The 20376-nt window shown below is 33.8% G+C and overlaps 4 protein-coding genes across 5 annotated transcripts in view; 2 read left to right on the forward strand and 2 right to left on the reverse strand.

The window, feature by feature from the left end:
- Window positions 1-20376, forward strand: part of LOC125849239 (protein RADIALIS-like 5) — a 79998-nt gene that overhangs the window by 29625 nt on the left and 29997 nt on the right. The gene's annotated exons all lie outside the window — the stretch shown is intronic.
- On the forward strand, window positions 1718-8065 carry LOC125849233 (sugar transporter ERD6-like 6). The gene is made up of 19 exons (XM_049529275.1): window positions 1718-1967; window positions 2058-2120; window positions 2635-2724; window positions 2984-3043; window positions 3142-3207; window positions 3299-3364; window positions 3488-3563; window positions 3922-3986; window positions 4066-4158; window positions 4292-4372; window positions 4497-4581; window positions 5885-5931; window positions 6006-6068; window positions 6155-6214; window positions 6340-6399; window positions 6532-6591; window positions 7030-7144; window positions 7226-7355; window positions 7698-8065. The coding sequence occupies exons 1-18, from the start codon at window positions 1776-1778 to the stop codon at window positions 7336-7338; spliced, it is 1455 nt and encodes a 484-aa protein (XP_049385232.1). The 5' UTR covers window positions 1718-1775; the 3' UTR covers window positions 7339-7355; window positions 7698-8065.
- On the reverse strand, window positions 7481-10933 carry LOC125849235 (uncharacterized). The gene is made up of 4 exons (XM_049529277.1): window positions 10065-10933; window positions 8218-8307; window positions 8059-8126; window positions 7481-7806 (listed from the first exon to the last, which is right to left on the reverse strand). The coding sequence occupies exons 1-4, from the start codon at window positions 10767-10769 to the stop codon at window positions 7671-7673; spliced, it is 999 nt and encodes a 332-aa protein (XP_049385234.1). The 5' UTR covers window positions 10770-10933; the 3' UTR covers window positions 7481-7670.
- On the reverse strand, window positions 16186-17428 carry LOC125849238 (GATA transcription factor 19-like). Its single transcript, XM_049529280.1, has 2 exons — window positions 16934-17428; window positions 16186-16809 (listed from the first exon to the last, which is right to left on the reverse strand). The coding sequence occupies exons 1-2, from the start codon at window positions 17387-17389 to the stop codon at window positions 16498-16500; spliced, it is 768 nt and encodes a 255-aa protein (XP_049385237.1). The 5' UTR covers window positions 17390-17428; the 3' UTR covers window positions 16186-16497.

Genomic DNA, 20376 nt, shown 5'->3' on the forward strand with positions numbered 1-20376 from the left:
GTGGTGGTTTACATCGGAATTGGTTGTTGATGAGTTTGTTCTCATATGGTGGAATAACGGAGATTATTTCTGGTGGATTTTTAGTAGAGCTACATTGAGAAGTGTGCAATTCAAAAATGAGAGGGAGTTTGGTAATGGAAGAACTATGGGGACGAAGACCTGGTAGTGGAGGAGCGAAGCTCACTTGGTGGATCAAAGAAGCCATCACTGCCGGTGTTGTTGCCGATCTGTTATAGAGAAGAAGAATGAAGAAAAAAACATAAAAAGTAACAAATAAATTAAAGGAAACATAAAAGTGTTTTTAGAAAAGCAAAAGATAATGTGAAATAAGGAAAATATTAAAGTTTTAATTAGTTTTTTTTTGCCTTTCCACTACACCTTCTTTGCCACGTCAGCAATTAGGGAGCAAACAATTACACTTTAAAATAGTTTAAGGGAGTGATAGAATTCCCGTGAAATATAAATGTGTAGTTGAGCTTTCAGATATAGATTGGGAGGGTTTTGGACCATTTTCTCTATTTTTCCCTCTTTTTCTATGGCCTATTAAAGCCTTGTCCAAGTTTTGGAATGTTGTAAAGATCGAGCACATTCTTATTTTTAAAATGCTATTTTGAAATCATATCTAAATGCATATCATGTAATAAGAGTACTATTATTGTTGTCGGGTTTAAATATATTTCATTAACATTAAATGATAATTAACCACACATATATGACTCATATGAGAAATGAGAGATTCAGTACTCCATATGTTAAACCTGGAAAAATAGCAAAACTAACGTGCAGTTATATATATTAAAAAACTCAAAGAGAATAAATGATAATCACTTTTATATCCTCAATATGCCATGATAAATATATACATCGAGGAAGAATGAGGATCACAACAAGAGATTTGAAATAAAATGCACAAAAATAAATATACTAGTAATTAAATGAATATTTAAAGGGACAATGAGTACATTTGTGGTTGGCTACCCGGTAATTGATACTCCCTCCGTCCCTATTTAGTTGTCCATATTTAATTGTCCATTTTGACAAATCAAGAAATGACAACAAATTTTTTCCTATTATACCCTTATTTAAAGTGAAAAATTATCATAAATAAAGTAAATAAACTTATGAACTTCTCAGCATTGATTAGTTATTTTGAGTGAATTTATTTTGGAATTGTAAATTGTACTATAAGGGTAAAATTGTAACTTTACTATGCTAATCATTGTTGCCTTAATCTGTGTGTCATTTCTAAAGTGGACAACTAAATAGGGACGGAGGGAGTAATCATTAATTTTAATACTTGTGATATTTTAAAAAGTATAATTAACCTTCAATTAACTAATGTGTATTTTCAATCTTTGTATGGTATGTTTCAAATATATTTACAATTATATCAATGTGAGTAATATTATAGGAGTAATTAAGTGATGACACAATTAATAATCATGATAAATTTGTTGGTCATAGTCAAAGAAACTAAGCCTGCATGTTTTAATTATGCTTTATCGGTTATTAAAAGGAGTAAATTTATAATTGGTCGATAATCGAAGGATCAAAACTGATATTAAACCAAAAAAGAAAAACTGAAACCATTAATCGGAAGTTAAATAAATAAAAGAAGTGTGTCCATTCCGCTTCAAGTGGCGCGGGAATGTTTCACCGTTATTTTAGAGTCAGTTGCGAAATATACGGCATTAACGTCTTCATGAATCCATTCTACTTCTCCTCTGATCTATTTTCACCTTTATCCTAAACGGAAACAGAGACACGGAGGAACGATGAGTTTCCGAGATGATAACACCGCCGACGACGGGCTTCGGAAGCCCTTGCTGCATACCGGCAGCTGGTACCGGATGAGCTCCCGCCAGTCCAGTATGATGGGATCCTCAGCCCAAATCCTCCGCGAATCTATCTCCATTTATCTTTGTGTTCTCATTGTTGCATTAGGCCCAATTCAATTTGGCTTCACCGTATGACTATTAATTTCTTCACCACCTTGCATTTGCATATACAAATTTTATATAATTAATTATAATATGGTTGCTTTTGTAATTTTGTAGTGTGGCTACTCTAACCCTACCCAGTCCGAAATCACCAGCGACCTTGGACTTACCATTTCAGAGGTATGTTTTGTCTTAGTACATTTATTTCCGTTTTTTTCTGTACAAAAACAACAGCAGGGAAACTGGGGTAGTTTTTGGGGGGTGTATGTGGTATGGTAAAATAAATATTTGTTTCTCTCCCTATATATTTATATATATACACAGTATATATCAAACATTGATACTAATAATATTACGCAGGAAATTAGAGTGTTTGATAGACTTTTCTTTTGAGTATCTAGAGATTGATAATATTGCTAATTGAAGCAAGTAATATGTTATATGAAGTTACAATTGAAAATAATTATAAGGAAAATGACTTCTAGTTAGAAAATGAGGTTTTCATTCCTACCAAACACACTGTGTATCTAGTGTAGTGAAGCTACAAGTTCTAAACGGAAACAATAGAATTAGTGGCCGAAAGAAACTGTGTGATATGCGGGACTTTTCTTGAAAAAGTTCATAGGTGGCTGGTTTTATTTAGTATCTTCTTGCTGATGTATGGTTAAACATAGTGTTACTTTTTCATGGACAGTTCTCGATCTTTGGATCTTTAGCAAATGTTGGTGCAATGGTTGGCGCAATTGCAAGCGGTCAAATATCAGAATACATTGGACGAAAAGGGGTATAATTCTAAGGCACTTTCAACTGTTTAGTCTTGTATTCTAAATGCCACAACCTTTCCTTCGCATTTCTGCAAAAAAAAAAGAAACAAAAAGTTTTCACACATCAAATCTGTGAGCTCCATGTCACCGAAGGAGCAACTCTACCATTGCTCTAAAACTCGCCTCAACAGTAGTTCAACACTATGATAATCTTTTATTTTTCTTTCTTTGGTTCTTTAGTAACTTTCCCAGTTACCTCATCTTCTCTCTGAAATACAGACTCTAATGATTGCATCAATTCCTAATATTATTGGATGGCTTGCCGTTTCATTTGCCACTGTAAGTGATTAGTTGTTATCTCTTGCACATTCTGATTGAATCTGCAATTTTATAGGTAATTAACTTGACCATACATGCCCTTTTCCCACTTTTAACAGGATGTCTCATTTTTGTATATGGGAAGGCTGTTGGAAGGTTTTGGTGTCGGCATTATTTCCTATGTGGTAATCTTAAGTGTTCAACTTCTGTACTTGTTCTTCTTGAAGTTATGGTTAATAGTCCTGCTTGCTGAATCTTCTTGCTTGTTATCTGCAGGTGCCTGTATATATAGCAGAGATTTCACCTAAAAACATGAGGGGAGTTCTTGGATCCATTAACCAGGTTGGTTTTGTATTGGGATTTACAGATATCCCTGGTCACTCAATCCTATAGGTTTTATGATCTATAGATATAAATGGCTCATTTTTAATTAAAAAAAGAAATAATTTGATCTCTTGGCATTAGCTCTCTGTAACAGTGGGGATTATGCTGGTATATCTGTTGGGATTATTTGTAAGCTGGAGAGTGCTTGCTGTTATAGGTGAGAAATACAGTCTTCCTTGTTAAAATTAGCTTAATTGCAATAGGTTCCCTAACCATTTGGTGATTGACAAACTGATTGTTATCTTATTAACTTCTCTATTCTTAAGATGGTAGAGTTAGTAGGAATTTTTTTTATCAAGTAAGCATTTGACGACGTTCATCTTGCTGAAACAAGTTTTTCATCTTTCTAAAATTCCCCTTCCTTCTTGAAATATTTGAAGTTATTCTTCATTGCAAGTTCATTGAAGCAACTCAAAAAACATTGAATGAGCTGATGTCTTTCTGTTATAATGTGAAGTCACTTGTATACTTGATTTTGAACATATTTATTTATAATCCTTTATGTCACCCTGCAGGAATGTTGCCATGCATGGTTTTGATACCTGGTCTATTTTTTATACCTGAATCTCCTCGTTGGTTGGTATGAGTTCCAAACTTATGTTTGTCACAACTAGGTTTTCATTGTTATATTATACTGATGTCAGTGCTGTATTATTTAGGCTAAAAATGGGTTGAATGAAGATTTTGAAACTTCTTTGCAAGTTCTACGGGGTTTTGACACAGACATATCCTCAGAAGTGAATGAGATCAAGGTAATATGTGGAATGTGTTAAATGATGATTTCTCAACTATTTTGAACCCTCAAATTGCACTGTAGAAACTTCTTGCAATGCAAACTACTAAAAATGTGTTCATCATCATTTGTTTCTCCTGTCCTTGTCTCAGAAATCTGTGAGATCATCAACTAAAAAAGTTACCATTCGGTTTTCTGAGCTTAAGATACGGCGATATTACTACCCTTTGCTGGTACACATTTGTGTTGGATTCCTTAATTATGCTGATTTATGTCTGGTATCCTTGACTAGACAAGGACTTGAAATGAAACCCCCTACTCTTGTCAAGACTCATTTTATCAGCTGATTTTATTCAGGTAGGGAGTGGATTACTCGCACTCCAGCAACTCAGTGGAATTAATGGTGTTTTATTCTATTCCAGTAACATCTTCAAATCAGCTGGTCAGTTCCGTTCCTTGATTGTCTATAGAAATGCATACCTGAATCATCAAATGATTTGAAACTGGCAGTTACAAGTATTATTGTGTCATTCTTTTTGTTCTTTACTCTGGCTGGTAGAAACAGAGGAAAGTAACACTCTGGATAGCAGAAATGGGAAAAAGAATTCCACGTTTTGCATGAAGAGTATAATGAATTTCTTCCTCTGCATCCTAGATAACACCCTGCAATAAATATGGGATGATGAAGACTTCGTTTTGTGGGAGGGGGGAGAGCTCAAAAGACAAAGTTTGAAGTTTTGAACTATCAACTTACTCCATCTCAAAAAGAAACTATTAACTTGTTACTAAGAAAAGTGTTAAAGCTATTAATTGTAAAGGAACCGTAGATCACCTGGTATGATCAAGCCCACCTTTAAGGTACTCTTGAAAGCAAAAACAATAAGTTGACTAAACACAATAAACAGTTTCTTTTTAAGTTGTTTTGAATTTTTATTTTGATGTTTGTGAAAATGAAGTTTTGATATTTATGTCCTTTTTAAATTCCTTCCAGTACTTCTTGCTTTTGCTTGAACGTATGCCTGGAAAATCTGCTTGATGGAAATTGATATGGAACTTAGCCATCTAGGTCTGTTATTTCATGAGTGTCCATTCGAATATGCCATGCCTTTTGAACTATTCATTTTCATTTTGTTGGTACCTGAGAAATGATTCCCATGTTGTGTGCCACAGTCCTTACTCAGCTATCACTCAGTAAATAGCTTAAAATTGTGAAGTGCCATCTGTGATGATCTCTCAATCTAAGATAATATACCATTATCCAGATTCACATACACTGCAGTGCCAAAAGGTAATATGCCATTAACCAGATCGACATATACTACAATTTGGGAAAACAGCTTTACCAAACACCAGCTAGACACTTGTATATTCATTCATGACCCAACCATGTTGTAGCATGATATCCACCTTGAACATAAATTTTGATTACATTGTCAGCAAGAGGTGATGAATTGGAGAATTAGACAACAAAAAGTCGGAACCATATCTGATATCAGGATGAAGTTTTTGTAGTGGATTCAAGTAAAATAGGCAAGTTACTACGAACTGTTATCTTAATTCTACATTATGGCGTGCAGTTTCCTACTCTTAGAAGGTATCACGCGCCTTCTCTTTATTTGCCAAATTAATTCCAGGTGTATCAGAATTAGACTGTATGCATAATACCACCTAGTCATAGAGACACTATGAAATGTTACAACTGGTTTGACATAGGAGTTTAATTGCAATGCTCTTCAAATTTGCAGGAATATCATCCAGTAAAGCAGCAACATTTGGTATCGGAGCTATTCAGGTAAGCCAGTTCCCTTGGATCTAATGATAGTTTATATGTATATATTATTCCAAGTTAATAAACATCTTTTATAGGTCATTGTCACTGGCATCTCTGCATCACTGGTGGACAAGGCAGGACGCAGGCTACTCCTCATTGTGAGTCCTTCCAGAAATTTCACATGCAGTTTCTATTTGCTGAAAAAGAAAACAAATGGATAACATGATTATACTCTTTTCTTTAGGTATCCTCATCTGTAATGACTGCTAGCAGCTTGCTTGTTGCAATGTCATTCTTCCTGAAGGTCAGTTGCATTTACATTCATAATAATTGATCAAGCAATTTTCTGAATTTAATGAGATCTCTTTCTTCGTGTTGGGATTGACTTGCTTTTATTGTCACTCCACGAACTTTTTCTACTCAACCCAGGAGTTCACCCCTGAAAATTGGCATTCATTCTTTGCAGTATTGTCTCTGGTTGGACTTGTGGTATAGTTCCTGTCTTACCTTCTATTGTTCCAACCCTACTATCCTCCCCCACCCCCCCACCCCCTGCTCTCATCCCTGTTCTATTGTTGCATTCTGGCATATCTGAGACCCTTTACGTATTAATTTTTACAGGCCTTGGTGATGGCATTTGGTGTAGGATTGGGATCCATACCTTGGATCATAATGTCTGAGGTATAACAAAGCTAATCTATAGTTCAGGAGACCAGGATAAATATATTTTCCTAAACATAATTAAAAATAGAGCATAGATGAAACTTGTAACATTCTCAGGAGAACGTGGTTGAGAAATTTGAGGAAAACTAACATAAAGAAACACCCCTGTTAAAGGTGATGATGTTAATTTTAAAGGAAGATCAAGCATTATTGCAGGTTTCTTTAACATATTAAGTAACTGCCAGGACAGATTTTTGGTTCAAACTTTCTTCCTAGAAAATATTCTTACTGAACTTGAGATGTTCTTCAAGGACACTAGCATAGGTTTTATGATTCTCTTTATTTTTGGGGATTCAAGAGCCTCACTGCTCTAATAAATAGCCCTATTGCATGACAATAAAATGAGTGTTCTGTTTACCATCTCTTGAGACGTCAAGTTTTTAATTGGTTGTGCAGATTCTGCCTGTAAGCATAAAAAGTCTGGGTGGCAGTGTTGCAACTTTGGCCAATTGGTTTTCAGCATGGATTGTTACAATGACAGCAAATTTGCTTTTAACTTGGAGTAAAGGAGGTTTCTCTCTCTCTCTCTCTCCGTTCTCTATTGGTATTCGCACTATGCTTGGAGTGACTCTAAAGACTGTAAATTTGGCAGGAACATTTGCTATCTATGCACTGGTATCAGCTTTTACGGTGGTTTTTGTGAGGCTTTGGGTTCCAGAAACCAAAGGAAAAACACTGGAAGAAATTCAGCAGTCCTTCAGATGATACAAAATAAAATTGCAGTAAGACGAGTAAATGGAACAAGTGATGCAATTCCAGCCTGACTGAAAACTTGTTTTGTTCCACTTTACCATGCACCACTATATATTGTCTTGTCCAAGAAGTTCTTCTCGTGAACTGCTAGTGCTTATGGAGCTAACATCTGCAATTTGCAATACATATTTGTATATATTTGTTTAAGACAACAATTTCAAATTCTGAACCCAAATTACATAGTAACTAATATTACAGAGGAAACACATAGTTGTTTTCCTTTTCGTAGACAAAAAGTTGCATGATATTACGATTTACGATAGTGAACTTTGCAGTACTGTCCTTCACTTTTGGGTTTTTTCTGCATGCAGGGATGTAAGGAACTGCTTGAGACACTTGTTATAAACGCAAGGTCGTTCTAGGTGAACCAGATGGCCTGCCTTGTTTATGCCATGAAATGTAGTCTTCTCACCCAGTTGACTGTCATCAAGTAATGCAAAACAATCATCAGGTTTATTCAAATTCTCTGTGGCACTTGTATTAAATTATTATTGATGTAGTAGTTTGAATTATATACACGGGTCATATATCAAAATGGTGCATTACTGAACGACTTATTACTCTTACTTCTATGTAAATAAGTTTCTGATGTGAGATCTTGTATACTACTCTTGGAGGTCATATGCTTGTTTGAGTTTATAATGTAAGGGCATGTCAAGCCTGAAAACTTACTGTTTCATGTTCTGAGCAAGCTCCAAATTGAAAATTTGATCATTCTCACCCCAGAGGAGATGTATTCTCTGTCAAAAAAAAAATGGAAAAAGCACTCGATATGTTTCCTAGTTTTTTGTGTGAAATATTGAAGAGTAGAACTCATGAAATTCCAATTACCTGTGGAAAATTTGGAATAGTTGTGTCTTTGTTGCTCACCACCAAGCCTTCTAGCAGCTCTCCTCTTTCCTTTCTGTTGGTGAACATTACCTGACATATCGTCAAGTGAGGAAATAAGATCCTTTGCTTCGGTTAAAACTTTACATTTTAGATATGAATCACAACGATGACATCAATGTTGTTTCATACTCGTATTAATATAAATACAAAAATTCCTCCCCAAGATTATATATCTTTATCTCACCAAGCTATGATTTTACTCTTTTAATCTTATCGAAAGAAACTTGAGAGACATTCAAGAATTTGGTTAAGAAACTTCGAATTTCATTTGTCTTGCACTAACGGGTTAGAAATTGACGAAGTGACTGAAATGGGCTTTTAGTCACTTTTGTTTATTCAAGTCGTTGGCATATATATGTACGAATTAATATCTCAGATGATTACTTAACTTCGAGTTGATCACTTAGAAAATCTCTCAACTTTGAGTTGTTCACTTAGAAAGTCACTTAGCTTTGTTTTATAACTCAAAAATCATTCAACTATTGGTGTTTCACGTACAAAGTCATCAAACTATTGATATTTCACTTAGAAAGTCACCCAATCAATTTAAATATTTTTTCATTAATTTTATTTTAAACTACTTTTACTATTTTTTAAAGAAATAATAAGATGTCTATTTTAATTATCTTATTGACCCACTTCAATTATTTAATTATAGTTTTTCTGAAAAAATGTAAAACAATTAACCCAAAAAAAAAAACATTTCCGTTCTAGTAATTGTATGACTGGAATTAAATATGTTAAAAAAATTATCTAAAAAATAGGAGGTTGAAATCGATAAGAAGTAATAAGAAAAGCACATAGTAGCAAGTCTTTTACTATTTTAAAACAAAAATAGGGAAAAACAAAAACTATATTTCAACAAAATTCAATTAAATAATTAAAATAAACATCTTATTATTTTTCTTTAAAAAATATTTTAATTATTTTTTATATTTTTACAAAATTTATTGAAAAAATTATTTAAATTGATTGAGTACTTTTTAAGTGAAATATCAATAGTTTGGTGATTTTCTAAGTGAAACACTAATAGTTGAGTGACTTTTGAGTTATAAAACAAGGTTGAGTGACTTTCTAAGTGAACTATTCAAAGTTGAGTGATTATCTGAAATATTAACTCAATTTTTTTTTTTTTAATATCAGCACTTTTGATATGTCGATAAAAAAAGAAGAAGATAGTTGGTCGTAAAACGGTAAAAGCGGTTAGGTGTAGTTGGTTGAGCAAACTGGCAGTGATGTCAAGAATGAAACATATGGCTGGATGCCATGTGTAATAATGAACTCAGAAATTATGCAAGTCTACGTTGTGTCCCCCTTTTTTTTTCCTTCTTTGTTGACAAATGTGTAAAATGTTGCAAATCTTCAAGTTATGGCCTTGTGGGAAAATGTATGCCATAATTTCGTCAACTTATTAATGAATTCAATTTGGCTTACAGTCTCTCCTCTCTTATTTTCTCCGTTTCCCCTTTTTATCTTTTGTTGGCAAAGAAAAATAGTTAAAAGACTTTTGCTGTTGTATATAATGATGCCTCTACCAAACTTTCAAAGTATGAACAATTTGTTTGCCATTAACTGATTCAGTGGAGAGCATTAAAGCCACACGTAATTATACTGTGACAACAAACTAACTAACTACTGTAATTAAATTACAGATTTATATTTTGTACGAATTCACGTTCGAATTTACATGAAAAACTAAGTATTTTGATTCTCATGATCGATTGTGACTTTTGTTATATTCATGCAAAGAAAAGAAAATGAATAATTGATAAATAAACTAAACTAACCTCGAGAAAATCTCTATGAAGACGATCAGGGAACCAAAGCTTCTTATAAGCAGCCACTTTTAGCAGGGCCTTAAGACCCTTAACAGAAGTAGGCAGCAGCAGCTCCGACGAAGACGAAAATCCCAAACCATTAAGCGTTGTAGTGCTAATCGAATCAGTCATCGCCAATATCGATCCAGACACCACCAATGCCTCAACTAAATCTGGAAACATTTCCGCCATCTTAAACGCCACCATTCCTCCATAACTAAATCCAACCACTACGCAATTCTCCACGCCTAATTTCCTTAACCCTTTTCCCAAACACTCTGCTTGAAAACCCGGCGATCTATCGGAACTATCCGTAACTGATCCGCCGAAGAAAAGTAGGTCCGGTACATAAACAGAGTATTTTTTAGTTAATGCACCGATTTGAAATTGCCACGTCACTATTCCTTCGCCGGCGAATCCGTGGATTAGTACGACTACGGGTTTGTTCGGGTCGGGTTCGGTGGTGGATTCAGGGGAAATAGCACATTGATTGTTGGAGAGAGGAGTAGTGGTTGTGATTTTTTTGTTTTTCTTTGTTTTTTGAATTATGGTTTCAGAAGGAACCCAAAAATTCATAATTGTGCCTGGTTCTATCTCTATACTATGAGGTCTGATTCCAGCTAATTTCATTAGGCCATGTAACAATGGCTTCTGTGCTTCTACCAAGTTCACCATCTCTTTTGAAGAAAAATGTAATTTCTTGTGTGTATGGAGGAATTAAGGAGAGAGGTGAAGTGGAAGAGATGAGAGGAAGGGGGGGATTTTTAAAGTAAGGGTTAGGTGTTGAGTTGTTATCTGTTGTTCGTCATTAAATGTAACAAAGCTTATATTATACAAAATTCAATGACCAAAGAAGATGCAGTTGGTATATATAGTTGCATCTACTTCTAGATTGATGCTATAATTCTATTCTTAAGTGCATCTCTGTGAACTAGTTGACGTACTTGTATCATCTTCTTATACAGTAAACGACTAATAAACAACCCCAACCCCCACAAACCAAAACAAGAAAGAAAGAAACAGAGGACCACTACTAGCTCCGCCCTGTGCAAAGTCTCTTTATTATGAGTCGAACAATCGTCACCTCTAGAATTAGACCCAAAATTCTTTTTTTTTTATTACCAAGCATTTTAGAATATAATAAGTCAGTCGCAACTGGCCCATATAGTTGACTCTAGAAACGCCCTAAAACCCCTATCGTTTGTGGTGAGTGGTGACCAATTGAATTTCCAATAGTGATCGTATTTCTTGTATTGGACATTTTTTTGTTTTTGATGTTCGGTATTTGTATTTCAAGTGACTCCCTAATAAAGAAGATCTCATACTGCAGAGCTTGTTGGTTTACTCCAATAGAGCTCAAACCCATAACTTATGTTTAAGAATAGACATGACGATGAAGTACTTGTCATTTCATCGTAATTTTTGTCGGTAATTGCATGCCGTGAACATTGCGTATTTGTCTTTGCTATGATAGCATATAATTATGATGAATATTATATTGCAAGTTGAAATAAGGCTGTGGCCGCAATTCACGTTTAATAAGAACAAAATATATGATATTGTCAAGTGACAACCATATATAGTAGGTAGTTCAATGAAAGAGGGCCTTTTGACTTCAATTATATTATTAAGTGAAGTTTCATTCATTTTAGCTAACAAGGTTATCTTGCATTAAATGAGGTGAACTACTTCATGATAAAACTTGAATCTACCTTAGAATTTATCAAATTACTCCTAATTCTTACCTCTAAATTAGATATTTTCTCTTCTTCAAATCTAGCTGTATATGACTATCAACTCTTGATCTACCATGCTACTATATTTTGGTCTAACATCCAATTCAAGTTCACATATTTTTTCTTGAGTTGGTTAAGAGTGATAGTGGAACGATTTATCATCAAACCTCTACTACGTCTTCATATACTTTTTTAAAAAAAAAAAAAAATCTACCAATTTGACATAAGAAAAATATTATTGTTACGGCGCAGTAATCATGGAACTTATGCAATTTGCCGACGTACGTACTTGTCCCATTTTTTGAGTCAATTGGAAGGCGTACAATTTATGTAGAACGTAGGATATATGCATGTGTTTACTCGCTTAATTTTAGACAAATTTAAGTATCTACTAGAGCACACCTAAAATTGAAGAGTATCGATGTTATCAGACATCAGCTATGACCAAGTTAGAGAACATGTTTGTGTATTATGTCTATACATATAAATCTATACGCTTAGTTGAATGGGACATGTATATGTTGATTAAATGGGACATACAGATGTTGAAAGAGACTTCTAATGCAAGTATAAATTATGATCATTTGCCGAGAGAAAGTGAAGCTGAATCTTGTTGGTGAAAACTGTCACGATTTAATGCTTATACGCTTCAACCAACTTTTTGCACACCTCCCTACCAATACATATAATAATAATAATAATATATCAGTATATCTTATTTTCAAGATTTCATATTCTACGATAAAAATGTTTATCTATGAATATCCGTTGAATGACTTCATACAACGATAGTAAAAGAAATGTTTAATTTACACCGACGATTCTGTGTAAAACATATAGTAGTAAATCCATAAAATAAACGTACCAAGAAAATTATCACTTTTTAGTCTATTTGACAGAATCTAATTAGAGATATGTTTAAGCCTTGGAAGAAACCTGAAAGCAATTAGCCATGTAGCAATTGAAGTACTTCCTTCAATTATTAAGCTGTGGTACGTAAAAATATATCATGAGTAGATTGATTAAGAAAAATTAAGGAACATTTTTTAATGGTACACTTGGACAAATAGTTTCAAGATCATGATTAATTAATTGGGGATTTTCTTGCACGTCATTTTACATATGGGGTCAGTTTACTGTTGAACAATTTATTATTAATTGACTGCTGATTAATTATTTGTCTTCCTATACAATACAAAGTTTGTTTAAATTTTGATCAACCACACTGCCTACTTCCGACCCACATGCACCGATCCCTTTCATTTGCGTAGACTTTTTTTTGGGGTATAAGACGATAATTAAAGCAGTGTGACTATACGAGAAATGTGTATACACGTTAATGTATTGTGCATGACAACTTTTCTGTCTACCTAGCTAGCTAGTTTCACAATCAGTGATAAATAGCATTTTTATTGACTTGTTTTATTTTAGGTGACTTGGATTTGATTTGAAGTTTGTGTATTATTCCAGTGATTTCAAATTTGGGTAGTGTATTTACCACTGTCTTAAGGATGAGATAGAGAAGTTATTTTCGAATAAAGACCCTCGACTCAATAAAAAAAAAACTTATAAGTATTATGATATACAACCTAACTGTACTTTTGAATTACTCATGAACCATACCGAATATTTATAACTATCTACATATATAATCATGAAAACAATTTCCTTGGTCATGCCAGAGTTCTGGGCTTCAGTAGTAAGATGGCCAGGTCATTTCGTCTGCTCCGTGGGCCATTTAAATGGATCAACACCACAAGCCCAACCTTCATTTCAACTGATACTAGAATATTGGTCCGTCATTTTCAATTAAAATATTTTGAGCAACTTTCACATTTAGCAAATTTCATCTGCTACGTGGACCATTTAAATGGATCAACACTTTCATATTTGTATGTTTTAGCTATATTTTGCATAATTGCACTCCATAGCAAATTTTATGTTTGCTATGGAACATCAGATTGTATTTCCATGTGTATATACAATTTTCTCTCGCTTTATACAAATAGAAACACAATTTATACATTTGTGTTTGTATAAAATAAGAGAGGCGAGGGAGAGACTAGCGAGTGAGAATTTCAGGGAGAGAGGCGAATGACAACAGTTTGCTACGGATTACAATTAAAGCAAACTGTGGTTATAACATTTAATTTGAATTAATAATTTGCTATTATATACAATTTTTCCCTTTTTGAGTTTGTATCTCATCATAGTACAATGTATTTATTTTCTATCCAATAGCTTTCAATATGATTAATATCCCCATATTCTGGCAATTAACAGAAGGAATAACCATGGACATAAAAAAAGGAAAAAATTGAGCTCTTTACATGACGTTTCATTTGTCTCATATGATAATGTGCAAATTTCATTACTTGAAATAGGGATAGAGCCAGGTTGGAGCAAAGAGTTCATTCGAATTCTCTTGAAAAATTATGTCGTGTATACAAAGTTAAAATTATTTTTTATTTATATAATAAATATTGAACTTTCTCAACTTATTCGTATATTTACTTTTTAATATTTTGAACTATTTTGTGAAAAAAAAATCTAATTCTGCCATTCAAGAGTTTGATGAAAGCTCAAAGGAGTTGCCAGAGAAGTTTAGCAGAGCACAACGAGCGAACTCCAATAAATAATGTTGGGGTTTGAAAATTGACGGTTTAAGCATGTCGAAGAATGAAAAAGTCTCATGTTTCTTAAAAGTGGTCATTTCTAATTTATATTTTAAATGGTGGTAAATAGGCAGTCCCAAAACTAGCCATTACACACCTAATTTTTGCCAGATTTCTCCTTCACTTTGTATGTCTTCCACATGGTAAACTTATCTTCAACCAAATCTTGAAGACCCAATAGTAAATTGAAATTTATCTGTTTCAATTTATACCACATAAATATCTCTTAACTTTCTTTTAATTATAATTTTTTTGTAAAAAAATAATCATGCCTAGATAAATTTAGACACAAATTAAAAGCCATAATTAACCGTATTTCAGGCACCCGAAAAAGCCAAAATGGAACATCACATCTTGCAATGCATACATACAGAGAGTCCTTTAGTTTTCTGTTACAGCTAAACACTGCAATTTCATTTCCATGTTCTTCAGGACCATGCTGTGCTCAGTGTTCTGTCTGTTAGGGTTTATTTGCCCTGATTTCTTACCATAAATAGGTTTTCCTTTTAGGAAAAGGTTTTAATATTTTACTAGTCCTTTTCTTGTAGGAAAGGTTTAGGACTCTATAAATATAGGCTTGTTCCTTCTAACTTAATTAGCATTCACAATGTAGTCCTAGGGTTTTGAGAGTTGCGGTTATGGGGGAGAGTTTTGTGTACCTCCTTGTATTCCGAGTGAATTGGTTGAGGTTGTTTCTCTCTATATTTTGTACTCTCATATTTATAGTGGATTGCTCATCTCCTTTGTGGACGTAGGTCGATTGACCGAACCACGTTAAATCTGTCTCTTTTGGTGTGTTTCTCGTTTGTCTTCTTACTTGTGGTCTTTCGAGGTTTGCTTTGCTAGCTTCCGCATTACACCTGCTTATTTCGGTCCTAACAAGTGCTCTGTCCTGTTGCACTCCAAACGAAAAGAAAAAATTTAAGGGAAACCGTATCGCAGTTTTTCATTTCAATTTATATGACACTATTTGACTTGACTCAATTTGTATGACTATAAATCATTTCATTAACTATAAAAATAGAATTTTAAAATTAAAATGTTCCCAATTATTCGAAGGTTACATGGACAGATTAAAAGAAAAGTATGTCACATGAATTAAAACGTAAAGAGTAACTGTTACCGAAATAATCAGCTCAGTCATAGTTAACTCAAACACGGATTGAAACTAATATTTCAGTTGTGGCCCAGAATGAAATGAACTACTCGGACTAATTAATTAATAAATTAGGGGCGGAACAAGGTGCAGGGTGTAAGATTACCCTATATATCTAAGGTTAAAATTTTATTTTTTATGTTATATATAATAAATGTTTTTCTAAATGCATTTTCGCCACATGATGGCTTGTCCGTATATATAATGAATGTTAAATCTCTTTTATCTTTTTTGTATGTTTATTTTCTCTATATTTTAAATTTGTTAACAAAAATTCTGGCTCTGCCATGGCTAGTAATTCACAAATGCAGGCATGCAGCAATAGTGTAGCAATAATTCTGGTGACACATAGTAGAAAGCTAAAAAGAGAGACTGTTTCAGAATTTGCCGGCAGTATTAACAGCAGAAAACTTTCAGTTGATAAAGAGAGAAGTGTTGGTGGATCATCATATTCAAGAAAGTGTAAATTATATGGATGACGAGGACTAACAGAGAAAAAGTGATGAGTCTCAAAAGTAATATATATATATATGACTGATCATCATCAAAGTGAAAAGTTAAAGATACTAGGAGTAATGTATATAACAACTAGTCCCCAAAAAGGAGAGAAAAAAGCCAAGAAACATAAAAACATTAGAATTAACTCATTTTCACTCCATCTCTATATGAAAGACGATGGACCAAAAAAAGAAAACATCAGTAAAAGATAAAGAATTTCTTCAACCATAGCCCACCATCATCATGACACGTCATCAATTGGCCTCATCTCCCGTTTTAATTTTTTCCTTCTCTTGAAATTAATTAAACCTTGATCCTACTTTTAATTTTTAAAAAAATCATCTAGTAAAGTCATGAACAAGGCTAGGCCTATCAGCAACATTGAGACGCCAAGGAAAGAACGGGATGCCGGTGGCCGTAGCATCGGAGTCACGGTGATGCTCATTATCCTCAATGAACCTGAACTGATCATTTCCATAACTAGCTGAAGAGAAACAAGGCATTTTTGTAGGCTGTGAATGGTGATGATGATGAACCCAGTGTTTATGCGTCGTCGTTTCCATTCCCCCTCCACCGTTAGCCGTCGCTGTTGCTGCACTCGCTCTTCTCTCTTCCTTCTTAAAACGAATTCCACACGCATTGCAAAGTGACTGCAAAAACGTTATAACCATCAAAAAAAAATAAAAAAATGAATCTTACTTGTTCATGAACATATATATATTGATCAATTTTTATACAATGTAAATATAAATAATTATCATTCAAAAAATATACCTTAGGTCCTCTAGGGCCATTTCTCCATAGAGGTGTAGAAGTGGTGTCACAGTTAGCACAGCGGCGAGCAACAAGGGGATCAGTAGTAGTAGTAGAGTTGTTGTTGGGAGCACGAGTGGACTTGTATTGAGCGGAAGGAGGAGTAGTAAGATGTTGTTTGGGGTGAAGAATATCCCAGAAATTGGACATGCAATTAGAGGAAGAACGACGACGTTCATGATTATTAGAGTAAACTGATGATCTCTTTTCATGATTGTCGTCATTGATAAGGCGAGTAGAAGGAGTTCCTAAGGAAAGAGTACAATCGACAGATGAAGGGGCAAAACAGTACATGTTTTCCGAATATTCATCGGGGAAGAGCATTGAGAATGCAGATGAAGAAGTAGTGCCGGTTTGGTTATGAAACAGACCGCATGAACATGGACCAACCATACTCCCACTACAACGATGCATCATTTTTTCTCTACTTCTTCAAATTAGCAAGGAGTTTATAGAGGCCAAAGAAAAGGGGTAAAGAAGTAATAATAGAAGGTTTGAATTGTATTAACTAGAGACTAGAGAGAGTTTTGGGGTTTGTAGTAGTATTGTCTGTTAGCTGATTTATATAAGTTCATAAAATGTCGAAATACTAGTCAGCAGGTGCAGGGTAGTCCACGTTGGTCGTCAAACGTCTGCTACAACGTTTCTTTGTTTGCAGAAAAAATTGCAGAGAGGTAGGGACCAGATGATCATGTGTTACATGATAGACTGTATGCTATTGATAAGCAAATGCCAAGTGGTCACTATATATAGTAATACCTGAGTCGTTATACTGCTAGTTCTCATGTGTTACGACTACTTTTTGTAATTTGATTTATGTATACTCCCTATGTATAATGTAGTAAGTGTAGAGTACGTAGCTAAGAAATGAATGGGTCATAACTCATTATTGTTAGTCAAAAGAGAACCCACGTGACAAGGGGGAACAGTCTTCCATGGATCTGCCTTCTCCGATCACGAGGCGACCTGTCTCAACTCTCAACTCAACACCCAATACTATTAACCCTTGCTCTCCATATACCCCTACCCCTACCCCCAAACCCACCTTTCTGCACTCTCCCTGCCACCCCAATCATACTGGAAATTAATTTTTTCTCCGTTTCAAATTATTTGTCATTTTTCAAGTTCACAACAAAATCAATCATTACTTCTTCTATCTCATTTTATATGATTTACTTTTTTTTAGTTAGTCTCAAGAAGAAACGATACATTTCTATAGCATAATGATTTATAATCACACATATATCTATCACTTATTAGACCACGAGTTTCAAAAAATTTTATTTCTTATTTAAACTCGGATTGAGAAAAACTAACTCATATGAAATAAGATGGGCAAAGTATTATGTTTCCTATCTTGTCCCTAGTAGTAATTGTTTTTAAACACTACAAACACTTTAATAAAGTAAATTAACATTTATCGGTAAAATAATTATATCTTAAGATGTAAATAGTAGTAAAAATAATATCTCCTAGATAATATTAAATCCGCTGTGACAAATCTTGAATCTGAATGTGCATCAAATGCAAGTCATGAGACTTGAGGTTACTGGTTAGCTTGGGTCAGTGTAAGGTAGTGGTGTTTATAATTATGAACGAACAAAGACTATACTTGATTAGTGCAATAGGCAGTCAAATCCATCAAGTTAGAGTAAGGAATATTGTAAGTGATTGATAAAAATATGATACTGGAGAGGAGTAAAAGTGGCTAATTACTGAGCATACACCACTCCTTTTTTCATCTTAAGGTGCAGAAAATAACAAGAAGCAGTTTTAGGCATTGTCCAACATCACTAGTAAATTGGTCGTACTACCATGTATTCACGTGAACTGACTGAGAGAATCTATGAATGTTTTAGGTAATCTTGGTCTTCTTGTCATCATGATTATCTATCTATATCAACCACCCTTCACTCTTATTCTTCTCAATCCAAGTTCCAACATTGATTTATTTTTACACACACCATATATAATTTTCTAGATTTGTTTCTAATAAGATTAATAATTGTCTGGATATAGAGTAACACAAAAGAATGATTCAGCTCTCGTATATTTTGAAGTTGAATCTAAGTTAAACATATATTTAAAGAAAAAATTTCAAAATCTATTCCCAAAGTCTATGGACAAATGCTAAAAAATAACTAGAGAGGACTGTTCAATAATTAATAAGCACCCTCAATCAATAATTATAAAATTATAAATTCGAGTTACAAATAAAACAAAAATGGATAGAGTAACGAGGAGATGCATAGATTTAGTGTGGAGTAGACAAAAAGCGAGAAAGAGAAAAAGGGATGGGAAGGAATAGGAATAGGAATCATGAAAATGAGATTCTCTGCAATCATCAAAGCAACAAATGTTTGGAACATGACATAGAGAGCAAATCTTTGACTCAAAGATGCAAACTTAGTGTAGCTAAAAAGTACCCTCCGGATTTAATAATTTGTTTGAAAAGAAAGAAAAGGGGAAATGAAGCTAGATTTGGTGTGTTTGTTTAATAATTATGAAGAAAAAAAGTAAGAGGGGGCCACCATGAATCACATATACTCATGATGAAATGTGATGGGGTCCAAAACCAAAAGAGAACAAAAACACCTCTGGAATATCAATTGGATTTGGGATTAAAAGATTCAAAATCCAAAGAACAAAGAGAGAGAGAGAGAGAATCAGATCATCTTGAGATTGGTGTCACCCTTTGTTCGACAAACGGGAAGACCAGAGACCAGACCAGACCCTCCACTTTCCAAAAGATGCTCTATCAACCCACCCCACCATGTTACTTCGATTTACACAATTTCATTACCCTCTCTACACTGCAAATCTTCTATTGAATTACCGATCGTGACGGAGTTAAAAGATTTTTGGTAAGGGGTTAAAAAGTAAACATATGAATTAATTAAAGTGAGTCTAACGTTTATTATATATACATAAAAAAATAATTTTAACAATGTATATATAATAGTATATCTTCTGTATCAATTTATGTGACTTATTTTCCTTTTTAGTCTGTCCAAAAAAAAATGATACATTTCTATAGTAAGTAACAATTTAAACTATAAAATGTCTATTTTACTCTTAATGAAATGATTTACAGCCACACAAATTTCAATCATTCATTTTGGACCACAAATTTTAAAAATCTTTATTTCTCTTTAAAATTTCGTGTCGAATCAAACTACCTCACATAAAATGAAATGATAGAGTAATATTTTTCTCCAAAGAGGGTTCGAATGAACCCATAATAGTATGCTAGCTTCGCCTTTGATTACAAATAACGAATCAATGATCTCAAATGCCAATAAATATTCTGGCAATAAATGTGATGTGTTCTTTTTTTTTTTTTTTATGTTTCTTGGAAAAACATAAATAAATGAAAACAAATATATGCTCCCTCGTCCAATAAT

Source organism: Solanum stenotomum, chromosome 12, assembly GCF_019186545.1.
Source record: "Solanum stenotomum isolate F172 chromosome 12, ASM1918654v1, whole genome shotgun sequence".
In the NCBI taxonomy this organism is placed as follows: Eukaryota; Viridiplantae; Streptophyta; class Magnoliopsida; order Solanales; family Solanaceae; genus Solanum; species Solanum stenotomum.